The sequence below is a fragment of the Crocodylus siamensis genome, chromosome 2, assembly GCF_052110815.1.
Source record: "Crocodylus siamensis isolate JL-2025a chromosome 2, ASM5211081v1, whole genome shotgun sequence".
Classification (NCBI taxonomy): Eukaryota; Metazoa; Chordata; order Crocodylia; family Crocodylidae; genus Crocodylus; species Crocodylus siamensis.
Window position 1 is genome coordinate 276,161,762 of NC_143396.1, and position 14,140 is coordinate 276,175,901.

At 46.5% G+C, this 14,140-nt stretch overlaps 1 protein-coding gene across 1 annotated transcript in view; it reads right to left on the reverse strand.

Moving 5' to 3' along the window:
* Nucleotides 1-9,293: 9,293 nt before the first annotated feature.
* LOC149872238 (exocyst complex component 3-like protein) overlaps nt 9,294-14,140 on the reverse strand; it is a 47,670-nt gene continuing 42,823 nt past the window's right edge. Inside the window, exons 11-12 of the mRNA XM_090034091.1 lie at nt 13,653-13,838; nt 9,294-9,424 (exon numbers count right to left, since the gene is read on the reverse strand). Of these exons, the coding sequence (XP_089890217.1) occupies nt 13,658-13,838 (181 nt within the window). The 3' untranslated portion in view covers nt 9,294-9,424; nt 13,653-13,657. The remainder of the gene's footprint in view (nt 9,425-13,652; nt 13,839-14,140) is intronic.

Sequence of the window (14,140 nt, forward strand, 5' to 3'; positions counted from 1 at the left end):
AGGATTAAATAGCTCAACAATTAAAGAAACATTTTGTCTCTGGTCAAACAAAATGACTCAGTTGCTCTGAAATACAATGCGGTTTATCTGGGTGGTTTTTCCCCTTTTTATTTAAAAAAATGGTTTGGGGTTGACTCAGAATAATTCTTTTCCTCTTTTTTTAGTTCAGGCATGAGAGATTAAACCCCACAAAAATACAGTGGTTTGTCCACAGTCACAGAGATCTGTGCCAGTCAGGAGTGAACCCAGTCCACTGAGCCCAGGTCCTCACAACCTCCTTTCTTTCTGTGTAAGTGTTCCTCCACCTAGGGCATAGCTATTGGGCCTCCCAGCCACGTCTGGGGATACCCTCAAGCCCTGTGATCTGTTCCTTCCCCATGGGCAGTCCCAGCCATTAGGCAGAGTAGACAAAGAGGATGGGTCCTGCACCTCCTTCCTCCCAAGCATTGGTCTCACAGTGTGGCTTTTCCCTTTCTACAGCATCAAGAAGTTTGTGCACTTCCCAGAGAGAACTGGACTGCAACAGAGCTAAGGTGGGACTGAGCTGTCGCAGTCAGTGGTGCTCAACCTACAGCCCGTGGGCTGGATCCAGCCTCACAGAAATCACTGGATCTGGCCTGCACCATGGGGGATCAGCAGCAAGTTGCTCAGGTCAATGTGTCCTTTCCTGTCCTGTGCAGTGCTGATGATCTTCTCCTCTGCCCTCCCTTCCTTGGCTCTTCCTCTCTCTAACATTTGCAGCTATCTCTTTCCTCCCTCTCTCCCTTCCTCCCTTGCCAGAATGGAGTAGTGGCCCACAGTGCAGTTGGGTTACAAGCACCTGGCCTGCTGCTTTAAAAGGCTGAGCTCCACTGATCTAGGTCACTGTTTGAGATCCCTTTTGAGCAGAAGATTGGCTCTAGATGCCAGGGCATCTCTCCAGACCCAAATGGAAGTTCCCTGTGAGGACTCCAAGTATCTCAGCGGCGCTCTGGCCTCTGTACAGGGTGGATAGGATCACACTTAGTGGTTTGAGTGCCTTATAGCCACAAAACTGCAACCTGGAGAGCGAAAGGCTCTGAGGCTCATGCAGCTGCAAACTTAGCTGACAGTTTTCCAGATGAATTAACAGAACTAGTGCTTAGCCCTGTTGAGGAGTTCGTGACCTCTTGCGGAACTACTCTCAAAGACACAGAGTCGCTGTCTGTCTCAAAATTTATTTAGCATGCTGGGCACCCTGAGCGAACTTAGAGGCCCCGAATAAAACTGTTAGAGGTGATTTATAGTTTACAGACAAGATGCGCGCGCAGGTGGGAATTTTCCACTGTGAATATCAGGTCAGTGTGGGAAAACTCTTAATTATTTCAAAACTGGTTTTTGGCTACATGTTTGTTTTGAAATGGTAATTAATAGGGAGGAAACTTACTTCAGACTTCAAAGTGAATAGGATTCGGTCATTGCAGAGTCTTATCAGCCTGTCCTTGGAGGCTGAGTCTGCTGTAGAAGTTTAACTGCTACGCTATTATTTACGATCTTGTTAGTAAAATTTCTACAGCCCTGCCCAGCAGTAGTAACTTGGATTTGTTTTATAGGGAAATTAATAGGGCTGTGCGAAGCTTCAGTCCCTGATTCGATTCAGCGGAGATTTGGCCCAGTTTGGTGGTCAAATCGCCAAATCCGAATCAAATCGAATCAGAGGACTCTTTAATCTCTCCAAATCGAATTGGAACCCTCCAAATCGATTCAGAAAGATTCAGAGATTCGGACATAGACACAGCTTTAAATCTTTTTCTACATACCTCTGGGTAGCAGGGGTTGGTGAGTGCTGCGATGCTGGGGCGGATGGAGTGTCCCACAGAAGCACAGGGGGCTCCCCTAGTCACTCACTATGTGAAGCTCAGAAGTGGACCAGAAGCACATCCGGTCCACTTCCAGGTCCACCGGGGAGTGCACAGGGGGCCTCCCCCAGCACGCCCCACCTCCCGACTGGAACCTCCTGGGTCGGGGGGGGCAACTGGAGCCAATCACTGAGCCACGGGATACAGGGGGGAGGCCCCCAGCACACTTCCTGCAGTACTTATGATCCACTTCCTGGTTCACCACCAAGCACATGGAGGACCCCCTGCACTCCTGTGGGGTGCTCCATCTGCCCCAGCATCGCAGGATTCACAAGCCGTGCTGGTACCTTGAGGTATATAGAAAAAACTTTTAAAGGTGTGTCTGCGTCCGAATTGCTGATTCTCTGAATCAGCATCAAATCTTCAGATTTGGATTTGGCTGAATCAAATCAGGGACAGTGTGCTGAATCAACGAATTGAATCACTGTTCCTGATTCGGGCCAAATCTGAATCAAATAGAGACCACTTTGCACACCCTTAGAAATTAACTACTCCATCATTAATTGTCAAGTACATGACTGGGGGACAGGAGCTTGCAACAGAGGTTTTTGAAAGTACAAGACTGTGGGCACATCTACACATGTGCATTTATTGTGCAGTAACCAAAATTACTGCATAGTATGGGCATGTGTCTACAGCATTACTTGAGCATGTCTACACCAACTTGAGCATAAATTTGATACCTGCATCATGCAGGTATCAATTTATACCCAATTAGTTACTGCACAGGAATGTACAGGTAGACGCCTTACTGTGCAGTAACACTGTGTGTGTGGACTGACTTGGGATTAACTTTAGTCCCAAGTCAGTCCACACAGCATTAATGCGCTTTAATGCCTGTACGTGTAGGCACTGACCTATTCCCACTTACTGTGCAGTAATTTACTGCACAGTAAATTTAAGTCAGCATAAAAGCATGTGTAGACATGCCTATATGTTTCTGTCCACCACCTGTTTGCTGCTAGCCAGGACTAGAGCAGGAAGAACGCTTCACTGAAAACAATTTATCTTGTCTTACACTTAGACCAGGGGTGATAAACATAGGGAGCCCTGGTATCCGGCCCCTAGTGCTGCCCCTGGGTTTGACCATGTTCACATGGGGCACAGCACACACTTGTGACATGGATCCTGGAGCTGCTGGGACAGCTACTGTGTACAGCAGAGTCTGGCCTAGTCACTCACTATGTGAAGCTCAGGGCCAAATGAGTTTGACACTTCTGACTTAGACTGTCAGCTCTTGCCTTCTTGTTCTTTCTCTGTCCAGCATTCAATGCCCTGGTCAATGACTGTTATAATCATCGCAACATGATACAAACAATAAGTAATAATAATGTTTACCTTTGTACTGTTTACTGTTTTGATTGCTTCCTGCTTGTCCCCATAACAGTGCACCAGTGGCAGGAGTCCATATTTGTATGGCTGTTCATGACCCTTTCTGCCAAAAAATGAGCTTGCCTGAATAGTGGCAGAAAGCAAGCAAAATGTATTGCCCGGCTGCAGGCAGACAAGCAAGGGTTAGTGCAACTGACACTTTCTACTGCTGCAGTGCCCAAAACCTCTAGGACAGGGATTAGGGCCACACCATAATAGATGCAAGCAACACAACAGGCCCTGCCTACAGAGCTCACAATCGGGAGCCAGGACAGCAGCTAACCACCAAAGAAACTGATAAACAGCAGGAAGGAAAAGATAAGGCAACCACAGGAGAAAGGGATATTTGCATTGATATGCACAGATAAGCACCAGCCTCTGTTACAGAGATTTTTCCTTTTTTGACAGCTTTGTCCAATGCCTACTCAGCACTGCAGTTACATCTGAGAGCTCAGCTTCAAGGGCCTGACGCTGCTGAAAGCTGACACTGTGAAACAGAAGATGGTCTGGAAACCTTGGTCTACCATGATGACTTTTAGGCTATTACATCATCTGCTTTTTCCATTTTTGCCTCCTTATTGTTGCATCTAATTCTGAAATCTGTTCAGCACCATAAAGCTGGAGTGTAATAACTGCATCCTCTCCTGCCAGGCCCTCTCTGCTGCTTGCTTCCAGCCCCACTAGATGGCACCAACAGTGCAACTTTTCTGCTGCTTTTTCTTAGTCTCAGCCTACTGCTGGAGGCAGCTTTTAAGCCTGCATGTCTTTTGAGCTATTTATGAGCCTTCCCTGACTCCACGAACAAGCATAACAGTCTTTCCTGTTCTTTTCTACTTCAAGAACCTACATCAAAATGATTATCTGGCACCAGAGCTCATCTCACTTTCCTGTCCTTCCTCATTTGGCCATAATCATCAGATGTTTCTTAGAATGGCTAACATGACTAACCCCTGCAAAAGTGCCTTAAAATGAAGGATTTGGCATCCTCAACATGCTTAAGCATTATCAAAGCAAGAGCAAGTCATCCAGTATAGCTGTCAGCTGTCTGGTCTGCCCTTTAGAAGACCTCCTTTGCAGGAGATGGATGGCAGGGCAGGGAATCCCAGGTTTTGGCTGTAACCTGACCTGCAAAGTCACAGCTGAGGGCCACAGGCTGAAAATATTTCCATACGCAGGGTGGTCTGGCCAGTACCAGGACCGGCCAATGTCCAGATGTTTAAATTACCAAGCTTCCTGAAGAACCTTTTCTTTAAAAACATACATAGAAACCTTTGATTGAAAGCAGTGGTTCTCAGCCTTTTTAGGCTCAAGGCACCTTTTGGAAAATGCCAGCTCTTAGTTTTCACTCATTTTTTGACTATAGAAAAAAAACCAAGCAATTATTCTGTTGCATAGAACCCAGAAAAGCCACAATAGGGCGGATTTGTTTTAACACTGTGGATTCCTATTTGAAAGCTTTGGGTTTATATCTTCTGAATCACATGTAGGTGTTTTTACACCTAACAGTGTTCACACTGCATGGCGCTCTGTAACACTCTTAAAAGAAGCTCATGGCATCCCAGGGTGCCACAGCACCCTTGTTGAAAAATCATTCATCTAAAGCATTATGTTTGGCAAGTGAATTTTTCTCTGTGGGTCCATTTGCTATGGTTACTTATTGCCCTCCATGAATGTCCTCTGGCTGATTAAAAATCAAAGATGCCTCCCCTGCCCACTTTCTTTGGAGTCTCCTTCCAGTAGTTTTCACCGCTAAATCCTTCTTCCCATAATATCGTATTGCCTTGGCAAAGCTACCTCATACATCCATAATGCAGATACGGCATCTCACTATGCATTAACTGAGAGATGCAGGATAATACTTGCAGCATTATTCAAGGGTGTTAATTTTTATGGAATCACTCCTTTCTTGGGAAGCAGAGAAGAACCTTTTAAGATGGCCATTATAAATCAGATCATTATTCATGGGGTCAGATGTCTTCTTTAAGTACAGTGTTCAGTATTATGCCTCCTATATGCTCTGTATTACTGTCCCAAGATGCTTTTGCTAATTCAACACAGCTGAGCACCCACACATCTAAATTCAGGCTCTCAGTAGACTCCCAGCTGATATAGTCTGTGGAAAGCAATGCTGTACCTAGACTCCTGGTAGCTCCAGGCAAACTTTTAGTATTGGGCCCCACTTTGCCAGAGATAATGATAATAATCATTGGACTTGTTGCAAAAGTCTTTATCACATCTGTGGTAGCGATGTCTTTAAATAGTTCATTCTCAATTGATAACATTGCCAGTCCTGTGTATGTGCAATATTAAAACTTTTTTTTTTTTGCAATTGTAATTTTTTTTTTCATTTTCAAGCCCTTTCTCTGTCTGGGCCCCAGGCAGCCGCCCAGTTCGCCCATGTCTGTGTCCAGGTCTGCTGGAAAGGTTAAAGCAGTGACTGGCCTAGTTTTAAAGAGCCCTAGGGTCCCCTCACTCTGCCTGTAGAAAGGCCCTCCCTGCTCCAGGCAGAGAAAGCAGGCAGCTGATAACAGCCACTTAAAAAAAGGGGGCACCTGTCAGCTGATTGAGTCCTTCCAAGCTAATCCCACCAGCCTGTTGCAGGGCCCTCTAATGCTTTCCTCAGTAGTCCCAAATAGAAGTCCTATCCCAGTCATGCTGGGTTTGTGTTTCTATTATTTTGCTCCGTGTTGAATTAGGGCCCTCTCCATGGAAGCTAAGGGCATGTGATTTGCCTAAATGACATACAGGAGTTTGAGAAATCAGTATCCTTTGAGGAGCAGAGCAGATGCACAGCTGTGCTAACTCTGTGACCATGGCCTACCCCTGCTTCCTGGTTGGGAGCCAGTTCCGCAGCATAGTTCCCTAATCATGTCCCTTGCCTGACCTGCCCCAGAGCCCCTGCCATCTGCCACCAAAAGGTGCTGGGAGACCTTGTGAGGGGTGGTCAGTCCTCTCTTTTGTGAGCCCTACCAGAGTCTTTCACAACAAGGGGCCGGGCAAGAGGCAGAGGGCCTTGTTCTTAGCTCCCGAAGTGACTTCAGCAAACATATCCCCACTTTACTGGAGCAATGCTCCACCTCCCACAACACTCCCAGGCCTGGGCTCTAGTTCAAAAACCAGCCATCGATGAGATCTCTTCAGGGACGTTCTTAGAGCCTCCAGACAAACAGCATGTCCGAGCTGTGCTGGCAACATGGAGGAGAAACTATCTTCCATTGAACGTGGATCCCACTTGGCGCAAATCACCAGAGGAAATGGGCAGAAAGGGTCTCTCAGAAAGGCCAAAGAATTAACCCTTTCCAGAACCCTGCCAGCCAGCACATCATCTCCTTTGGAAGGTCTGCTCCTGGGCTCCTGATATAAAAGCAGCCAGAGCAGGACCTCCATGCCTGTCCCTTGGAGGGCTTGAGCATCCTCCATTCTCACTGACTGATGGAAATTGCGGACGGATTCTGCCCTCCAGGATGTCAGCATCATACAGGAGAGCACAGACAACCCAGCATCTGTCTCCCTGGTATAGAACCTATGGCAGGCCTTAGTGCAGGAGGAATATTATGGGGAGACTGAAAGAGAGCCCTCCCTGGGGCACCTCAGGAGCGGGGAGCACTCGGCGATTTGGAGCTGCTGTAGACTGCAGAGGAGCATACACGCAGCCTTTGGGATGAAGGTATAAATTAGGGCAGCTCATAGATGCTCTAATTTAGCTGTAAATTAGAGCAAATCCTGGCTGCTTGAGAATCTATGCTGAAGACTGTACTGCTTCCCGCAAGCCAGAAACAAGATATTAAAAAAGGAGATTTAAGGCCATCTTTGTCCCTATCATCCACAAACTGTCACAAGATCCTCCCTAAGGACCTGAACCATGTCACAGGGCCATGGCTACAAAGCTGAGCATCAGGATCCATGGGCAAAATAGGTCAGAGATTCACTACTGAGCTCTAGCATAAAAATCTCAGCTAATGAGTCTAATAGTGTGTGTGTGTGTGTGTGGGTGGGGCGGGGTCAGTCATTTAGGATTTTATTGGACTTTTTAATAGATGCATTGCAGGTGCCAGGAAGAGAGATATACAATGAAGAAATATTTAAAACAAATCTCTTATGTACATATATACAGCACAGAACATGATGCATACACAGAAAGGACAGACTGACACAACTGTACATGTCGGTGCTCACTGGCAGCTGTGAAATGGTTATTGCTTTCATCCATTTTAAGTCAAAGAGTCAGTTACAGGACTTTATATGTTCTTGGAGGTTTCCAATTTTTGTTATTTTTTTTGTAAGCCTAAAGCCCTTTGTTGAGTGTGAATGTCAAATGGAAGAGCTGTATCCCATGATCAGTCATTTGAAAAAGACCTTTCTAGTACTGTGGAAGTATTTTTAGGTACTGTGATCCAGTTGTTTGGCAGGGAGGGGTGGGGGAGTTGTGTGTTTTCATCCATTTGTTCTGTAATGCTTGTTGATCAAAACACCTGTCAACATAATAGTGCCTTCAAGAGCCTGTTCACATAACCCATCCCTTCCCCTGGAAATAAATGCACAGATAGGTAGCGCAGAAGGATGAAGACTATGATCTACTTAATATGACTGGCAAAGTGCAGAGTTCAGCCTTGCATATTTTGACAGGTGCTTGCACTCCTTCACATATGAGGCTGGATGACAGCCACCCGACCCATTTGTAACACTGATGGCTACGAGGCGTTAGGGTTAATTTACTACAGGGTACAAGCAGTAGCTGACACACTGTAAATCCCTGCCCTTGTTTCTGTGTGCCTGCCTTTACTGTATGAGCAGGCCTAGCTAGGTACCTTTCCTTATGGGGTATTACTGTTCCCTGAGGACAAGGACCGCAGCATCTGGCCTTTCAAAGCCAGTCTGTTGCCACTGCGGACCTCCAGCAAAGATCACAGCTGGTTTAGAATTCAAAGTATGACACCCTTACTGTGGTTCTGACGCAGGAGGCTTTAGCCTAGACACCCGCAAGAGTAGCTTGGTCACAAGTTATTCAGCTCCTCAGAAAAGAACAACTTTGCCTCTGTTGCACCAACCCTGGCAAACCATAAGCACCACAGAAACCATAGAAAACAGGAGAGTGAAGCCACGCTTGAGGAAGCTGATCCTAATGAGGAATGACTGCCCAGAAGAGCTGCAGAGTGTCTGATGTAGCAGTTCTTTTCTGCACTGCTAATCTGGGAGAGATGAGCAGAACGGTAATGACCTAGATTAATACAATAGCAAACAAGGCCTTGAACCATGGCCAGCTCTAGCCCTTACATGGGTTAAAAAAAAAAAAAGGGGGCTAGTGTTTTCCCAACTGCTGCTTCCTGGCTATCAGTCACATCTGAAAACATTCACACCCAGGCCAAAGAGTCGGAAGAAACAGATGGGTCCACTGTCCACTTCACAGGACAGCACCGGAGCAAAAAAAAAATCCCCCTGTAGATTGCTACAGAAGAGGGAAATCTGAGGTAAACCAAATGATGTGGATGGAAGGCAAAGCTCGGTTCCAGTGCTAGTTATAAAGTTAATATAATAATATTATACCATTTATACATAAATCAGTGCAGTGGGGCCAGCTACGATGGATGGAGGCAGGTTATAAGCAATCAGCACAGCTTTCAGTGAAGCACCTGAATGGACCATCAGACCCCTGCTTCCACTCTAGGGCACACACGGTCTGAACAGCAGTGGGAGTGCCAGGTACCTGCTGCACAAGGTGGCTGACTACAGTCATGGACAGACAGGGCTCTTCTACTTAGTGCCACAGAGCAGAGCCACATAATGCCTTGCCCCCACCCCCACAGGACCATGGAGGGAGCCCTGAGGGAATAGCAGGGGCCTGGCTACCAGACCCACATACAGCATAAATTCAACCACACATACACAAGTGGTGCCCCAAGTTCCTCTCCACCTCTAGGAATAGCAGCCATGGCCCAGGAACCTAAGTGCAGTTTCGTCCTCAATAGCCTACATGCATTTCTATTTTTCTACTTGGCTTCACTGGAGAACCAAGATCTAGAACTATGGGAGCTTTAATGCAAAATCATGGCAGTTCTGGACCTCCCGCACGGTTGCTTCCAGCAGACGGATGCTTGTTCCATTCCTAGCAGCTTGCATGTACTTGTGATCACGGTGGTCCCTGAGCCCTCTTGACACAGGCACATTTCATATTCAACCTGAATGAAAGAGAAAAACTGTATGTAAAAAAAAAGAATGTGTGCACAACTCTCAGCACAGGGCAGGGAGTTAGACAGCAAAGCATGCAGCATGGCTGAGAACTGAGGGTTTGAAATACACCAACATATCTTTTTTTTAAAAAAAAAATTAGGGGATATTCCACTCTGTGGCTGTGTTGTGCCATATGACTGGACTCCTTAGCACTAGTAGCTAGCTCCTGTCCTAGCAGATTTTTACTGCTGGCAACACTTGGAGCAGTGCTTTTCAAGCTTTTGGGTGGGGGGTGCATGCCCTGTACATTATACTGCCGTGTACCCCTACGAGTCTAGGTTTTACATATTTAAAAAAATAACACTTTGCTGGAGAGGCATTGACAGTGACAATCTGAGAGGCATTGTACAGCTGTTTGTCATTTGTACTTTTCTTCCTTTTCCTCCATTTGTATTTCCCATTTCCCATTCCTTCCCCTCATGTACCCTCTTGAGATATACCACATACCCCAGGTTGAGAATACTGATTAAAGGAACAAACAGGAACATATTCAAGACAACCTAAGGGTCATGCCAAAAGGGTGCTGAGGCACGTAACTCCTGTTTTGCTGCCCAATCACTACTGAACTAAGTTATGGACTCAAGAGCCTATAGGCACACCTCCAACGCAAGCGAAGTTGTGACCAGAACATGGTAATGTGTACCCACACAAGCTTTAAGTACATTTACTTGGATCACACTTGCAGTGAAAATTGCCATGACATGGGTTTTAGCATGAGCTAGTGATGCCAGGAAATAGCCAGGGTTCCTGGCAGCCTTGCACACTGGTTGCTAGCCCACACCAGAGCCAGGATTACCGTATCTCCAATACTAATATTACCCAAGATAGCAGGATAAACACTACCATGGTTATATCTGCCTCTGCTGCAGTTACACTTCCACTGCAGTACAGACATAGCCTAGAATGTGCATGGGACTATACCTCTTACATGTCTTTTGAAAATAGGACCTAACTCAAGTGCTTTTGAAAATGTTACCCCACATCTGTTTCAAGGGAAATTTGGTGTAATGTGTACTTGTATTTAAAGGAGGTTAGAAAGGTTGGGGGCTGGGTGCAGTGGGAGTTAGTCAGTTCATTATATTTCATAGATTTCATAGACTTTAGGGCTGGAAGGGACCTCGGGAGATCATCGAGTCCAGCCCCCTACCCGAAGGGCAGGAAGTCAGCTGGGGTCATAGGATCCCAGCAAGATAAGCATCCAATTTACTCTTGAAGGTGTTTAATGTAGGTGCTTGAACCACCTCCGCTGGCAGACTGTTCCAGACCTTGGGGGCTCGGACAGTAAAGAAATTCTTCCTTACGTCCAGCCTGAAACAGTCTTGCAGGAGTTTGTGACCGTTCAACCTCGTCATCCCTTGGGGCGCTCTGGTGAATAGACGTTCCCCCAGATCCTGGTGGTCACCCCTGATAAACTTATAGGTGGCCATCAGATCATCCCTGAGCCTACGCTTTTCCAGGCTAAAGAGTCCCATGGCTCTCAGCCTGTCATCGTAAGATCTGTTTTCCTGACCTCTGATCATGCGCGTGGCTCTCCTCTGGACTCTCTCAAGCTTCTCCACATCCTTTTTGAATTGTGGAGCCCAAAACTGGACGCAGTACTCCAGCTGCGGCCTCACCAAGGCCGAGTACAAGGGGAGAATGACGTCCCGGGATTTGCTTGAGAAGCATCTATGGATGCACGCCAGCGTTTTGGTCGCTTTACTAGCCGCAGCATCGCATTGCAGGCTCATGTTCATCTTGTGGTCAATGATGACCCCCAAGTCTTTCTTCCGTAGTGCTATCCAACGTAGCACTGCTGAGCCTATAAGGGTGCTGCAGGTTTTTCCTCCCAAGGTGAAGAACCTTGCATTTTTCGGTGTTAAACACCATCAGGTTCTCGTCTGCCCATTTGCTGAGCTTGTCCAGGTCAGCCTGGATCACCCGCCTATCTTCTGGCGTGGATGCTTAACCCCAAAGTTTGGTGTCATCGGCGAACTTGGCCAGTCCACTCCTGATTCCAATGTCCACATCATTAATGAAGATGTTGAACAGTATGGGTCCAAGGACAGAGCCTTGAGGGATCCCACTGGTCACAGGGCACCATGATGAGTGACTGCCATCAATCACAACCCTCTGGGTCCGACCACGGAGCCAATTTCCCAGCCAGCGGATCATGGTGGAGCCAAGGCCACAACTGGCCAGTTTGGCTAAGAGGTGATCATGGGATACCAGATCAACAGCTTTTTTCAAGTCAAGATATATGACATCAATCTCTTCTCCCTCGTCCAGGTGATAGGTCACCTGGTCATAGAAGCAAATGAGATTGGTCAAACAAGACCTACCCGCAACAAACCCGTGCTGGCTATCCCTTAGGATGTTAGCCTGGGCCAGTCCATCAAGGATGGCCTCCTTAATAAACTTTTCTAAGATCTTCCCCAGGATAGAAGTCAGGCTAATGGGCCTGTAGTTAGCCGGATCCACTCTCCTCCCTTTCTTGAAGATCGGCACCACATTGGCCGCCTTCCAGTCTTCGGGCACTACACCAGGGCGCCAGGAGTTTTCAAAGACCCGTGCCAGGGGCTGGGCTATGACGCTCGCCAGCTCCTTGAGTACCCTGGGGTGCAGATTGTCAGGGCCGGCTGACTTGAAGGTCTCCAGCTTCTCAAGGTGTTCCTTCACGAGGTCAGCATTGATGGAGGGTAGGGGATCCCCATCACCCGGATCTCCCTGTCCCACAGCAGGCATGGGTGTCCCATGGGACTGATGAAAGACTGACGCAAAGTACCTATTTAATAGGTTGGCTTTTTCCTGGGCGTCAGTTGTCAGTTGCCCCATCTGGTTTAGCAGGGGTCCAACGTTGCCCTTGCTTTTCCTCCGGCTCCCCACATATCTGAAAAAGGACTTTTTGTTGTCCTTGATGCTTGAAGCTAGTTGGAGTTCAGTTGCAGCCTTGGTTTGAAATCGGTTTCTAATAACTTGGGGAAATTTCATTGCTTATTAATTGCTTCTGTAATTGCTTCATCTCCTTTCTAGCAGCCTAACCTACTGCATGCCCATGTCTGGAGGTCCCGGGTCAGAGTTTGGTGTAACTCACCCAGTATCTGAAACTATAAATAAATGGTGACACTTAGGAGAGGCAATGGACTTGGAAGGGAACAATGCCTTTTCACTTGAAAAGCTCTATATATTTCATTTAGCTAAGAGAAGGGGTTACCTGACAACTATATGTAAATGCCAACCTGGGAAGAAGGCTGGTGACAGGAGAGGGCTCTGACCTGCCAGACAAAGATAAGGCAAGAGCCAGCGGCTGGAAGCTAAACCCAGACAAATTCAGGCTAAACTAAAGCACAGATTATAGCCAGGGCGTCTCCAATGATGGCAGTCTAAAGCCCAACCAGCATATCTGTCTAAAACTCAACCAGAAATCACGGCAGTTGTGAAATTTTGTGTGATAGGAAGCAGTTCAAATTACCTTGCTTCCTAATGGCCTAAAAAATCTATGAATTCTTCTGAAAAACCCTGGGGGACCACATGGAAACAGACAAAGTATTTTGCTTAAAAAACAGGACTCATGCTTCTAAATAGCAGTAGCTAAAGTATATGAACAGGCCAACACTAGGAGTTCCCAGGTACTAGGCTTTGGGTCTCGTCAGCAATGGATGCCCAGCTCTGCTATCTGTACAGATCTAAGGGACTGCAAACAGATGTTGCATTTGTCCCAGGATAAGCCATTTTATGCCAAGACAAAATGTAATCATTCTGATGTCTGTGTCCATTGTCCCAACATAAATACTAAGAAAGGTTCACAGGGTAAGAAATGACTAACAGTTTATCCTGGGATATCACAGAGTGCATGTGAACCATTGTCCTGGGATTGCATCATTGAATGAGTGGCAGAAAAGCTGCAGTGCATTCAGCCACTCACTAAACCCTCCTTAGAAGGGTTTGGACACGGTTTGGAGTTTGGGGTTCAAGTTTGGACACTGCTGAACATGTGAATCCCTGGATACTTCTATTCCAAGACAAACACACACACTACTTGTCTAGGGGCAAAAGCTATGGCTGTTCCTAGACTTAGAGGCACTTGAAGACACACAAATGGAAAGCACTATGGGAAAGCAAAGTATTAATAATGCTGATTTGTGATCAAAATCACTGTAGTTCTACCTTGCTATATATGCATAGGCCCACACTCACCTCTCCTAACTGCAGAAGCAGCAGCAGCGTCCACATTTCCAAGCCACTTTTCTTATGTTTTCAGAAAGCGAGTTGCCTCTGCTCTTGGCAAGCACACCACTTTCACAAATCATGTTCAATAGATTATTTCTATCTGCTCGACTGAGAGTGCCTTCCATATCCAAAATGGTGGTCAGATGTTCTTTCCTTTCCAACAGAACAGGAAGTCAATCAGAAAAAAAAACTTCAGAAAAATATGTTTACTTAATAAGACTTTTTTTAGGCTGGGCCAGAACTGAGTTTGGACACTTCTAACTTTCCATGTCTAATAAACATGTTTCTAATATAGTTGGCCACCCAACAAGGAGGAGGCCAAAGCTGTATTACCACATTCAGATCTAGCCTTACCAAAACTGGCTCCTGGCTCACTGCATGTGTTTGTTACCCAGCAATACATGAAAAGCTGCAGGACTCGCAACTCCATCAGAACCAAAGCTGATCTATTTGTT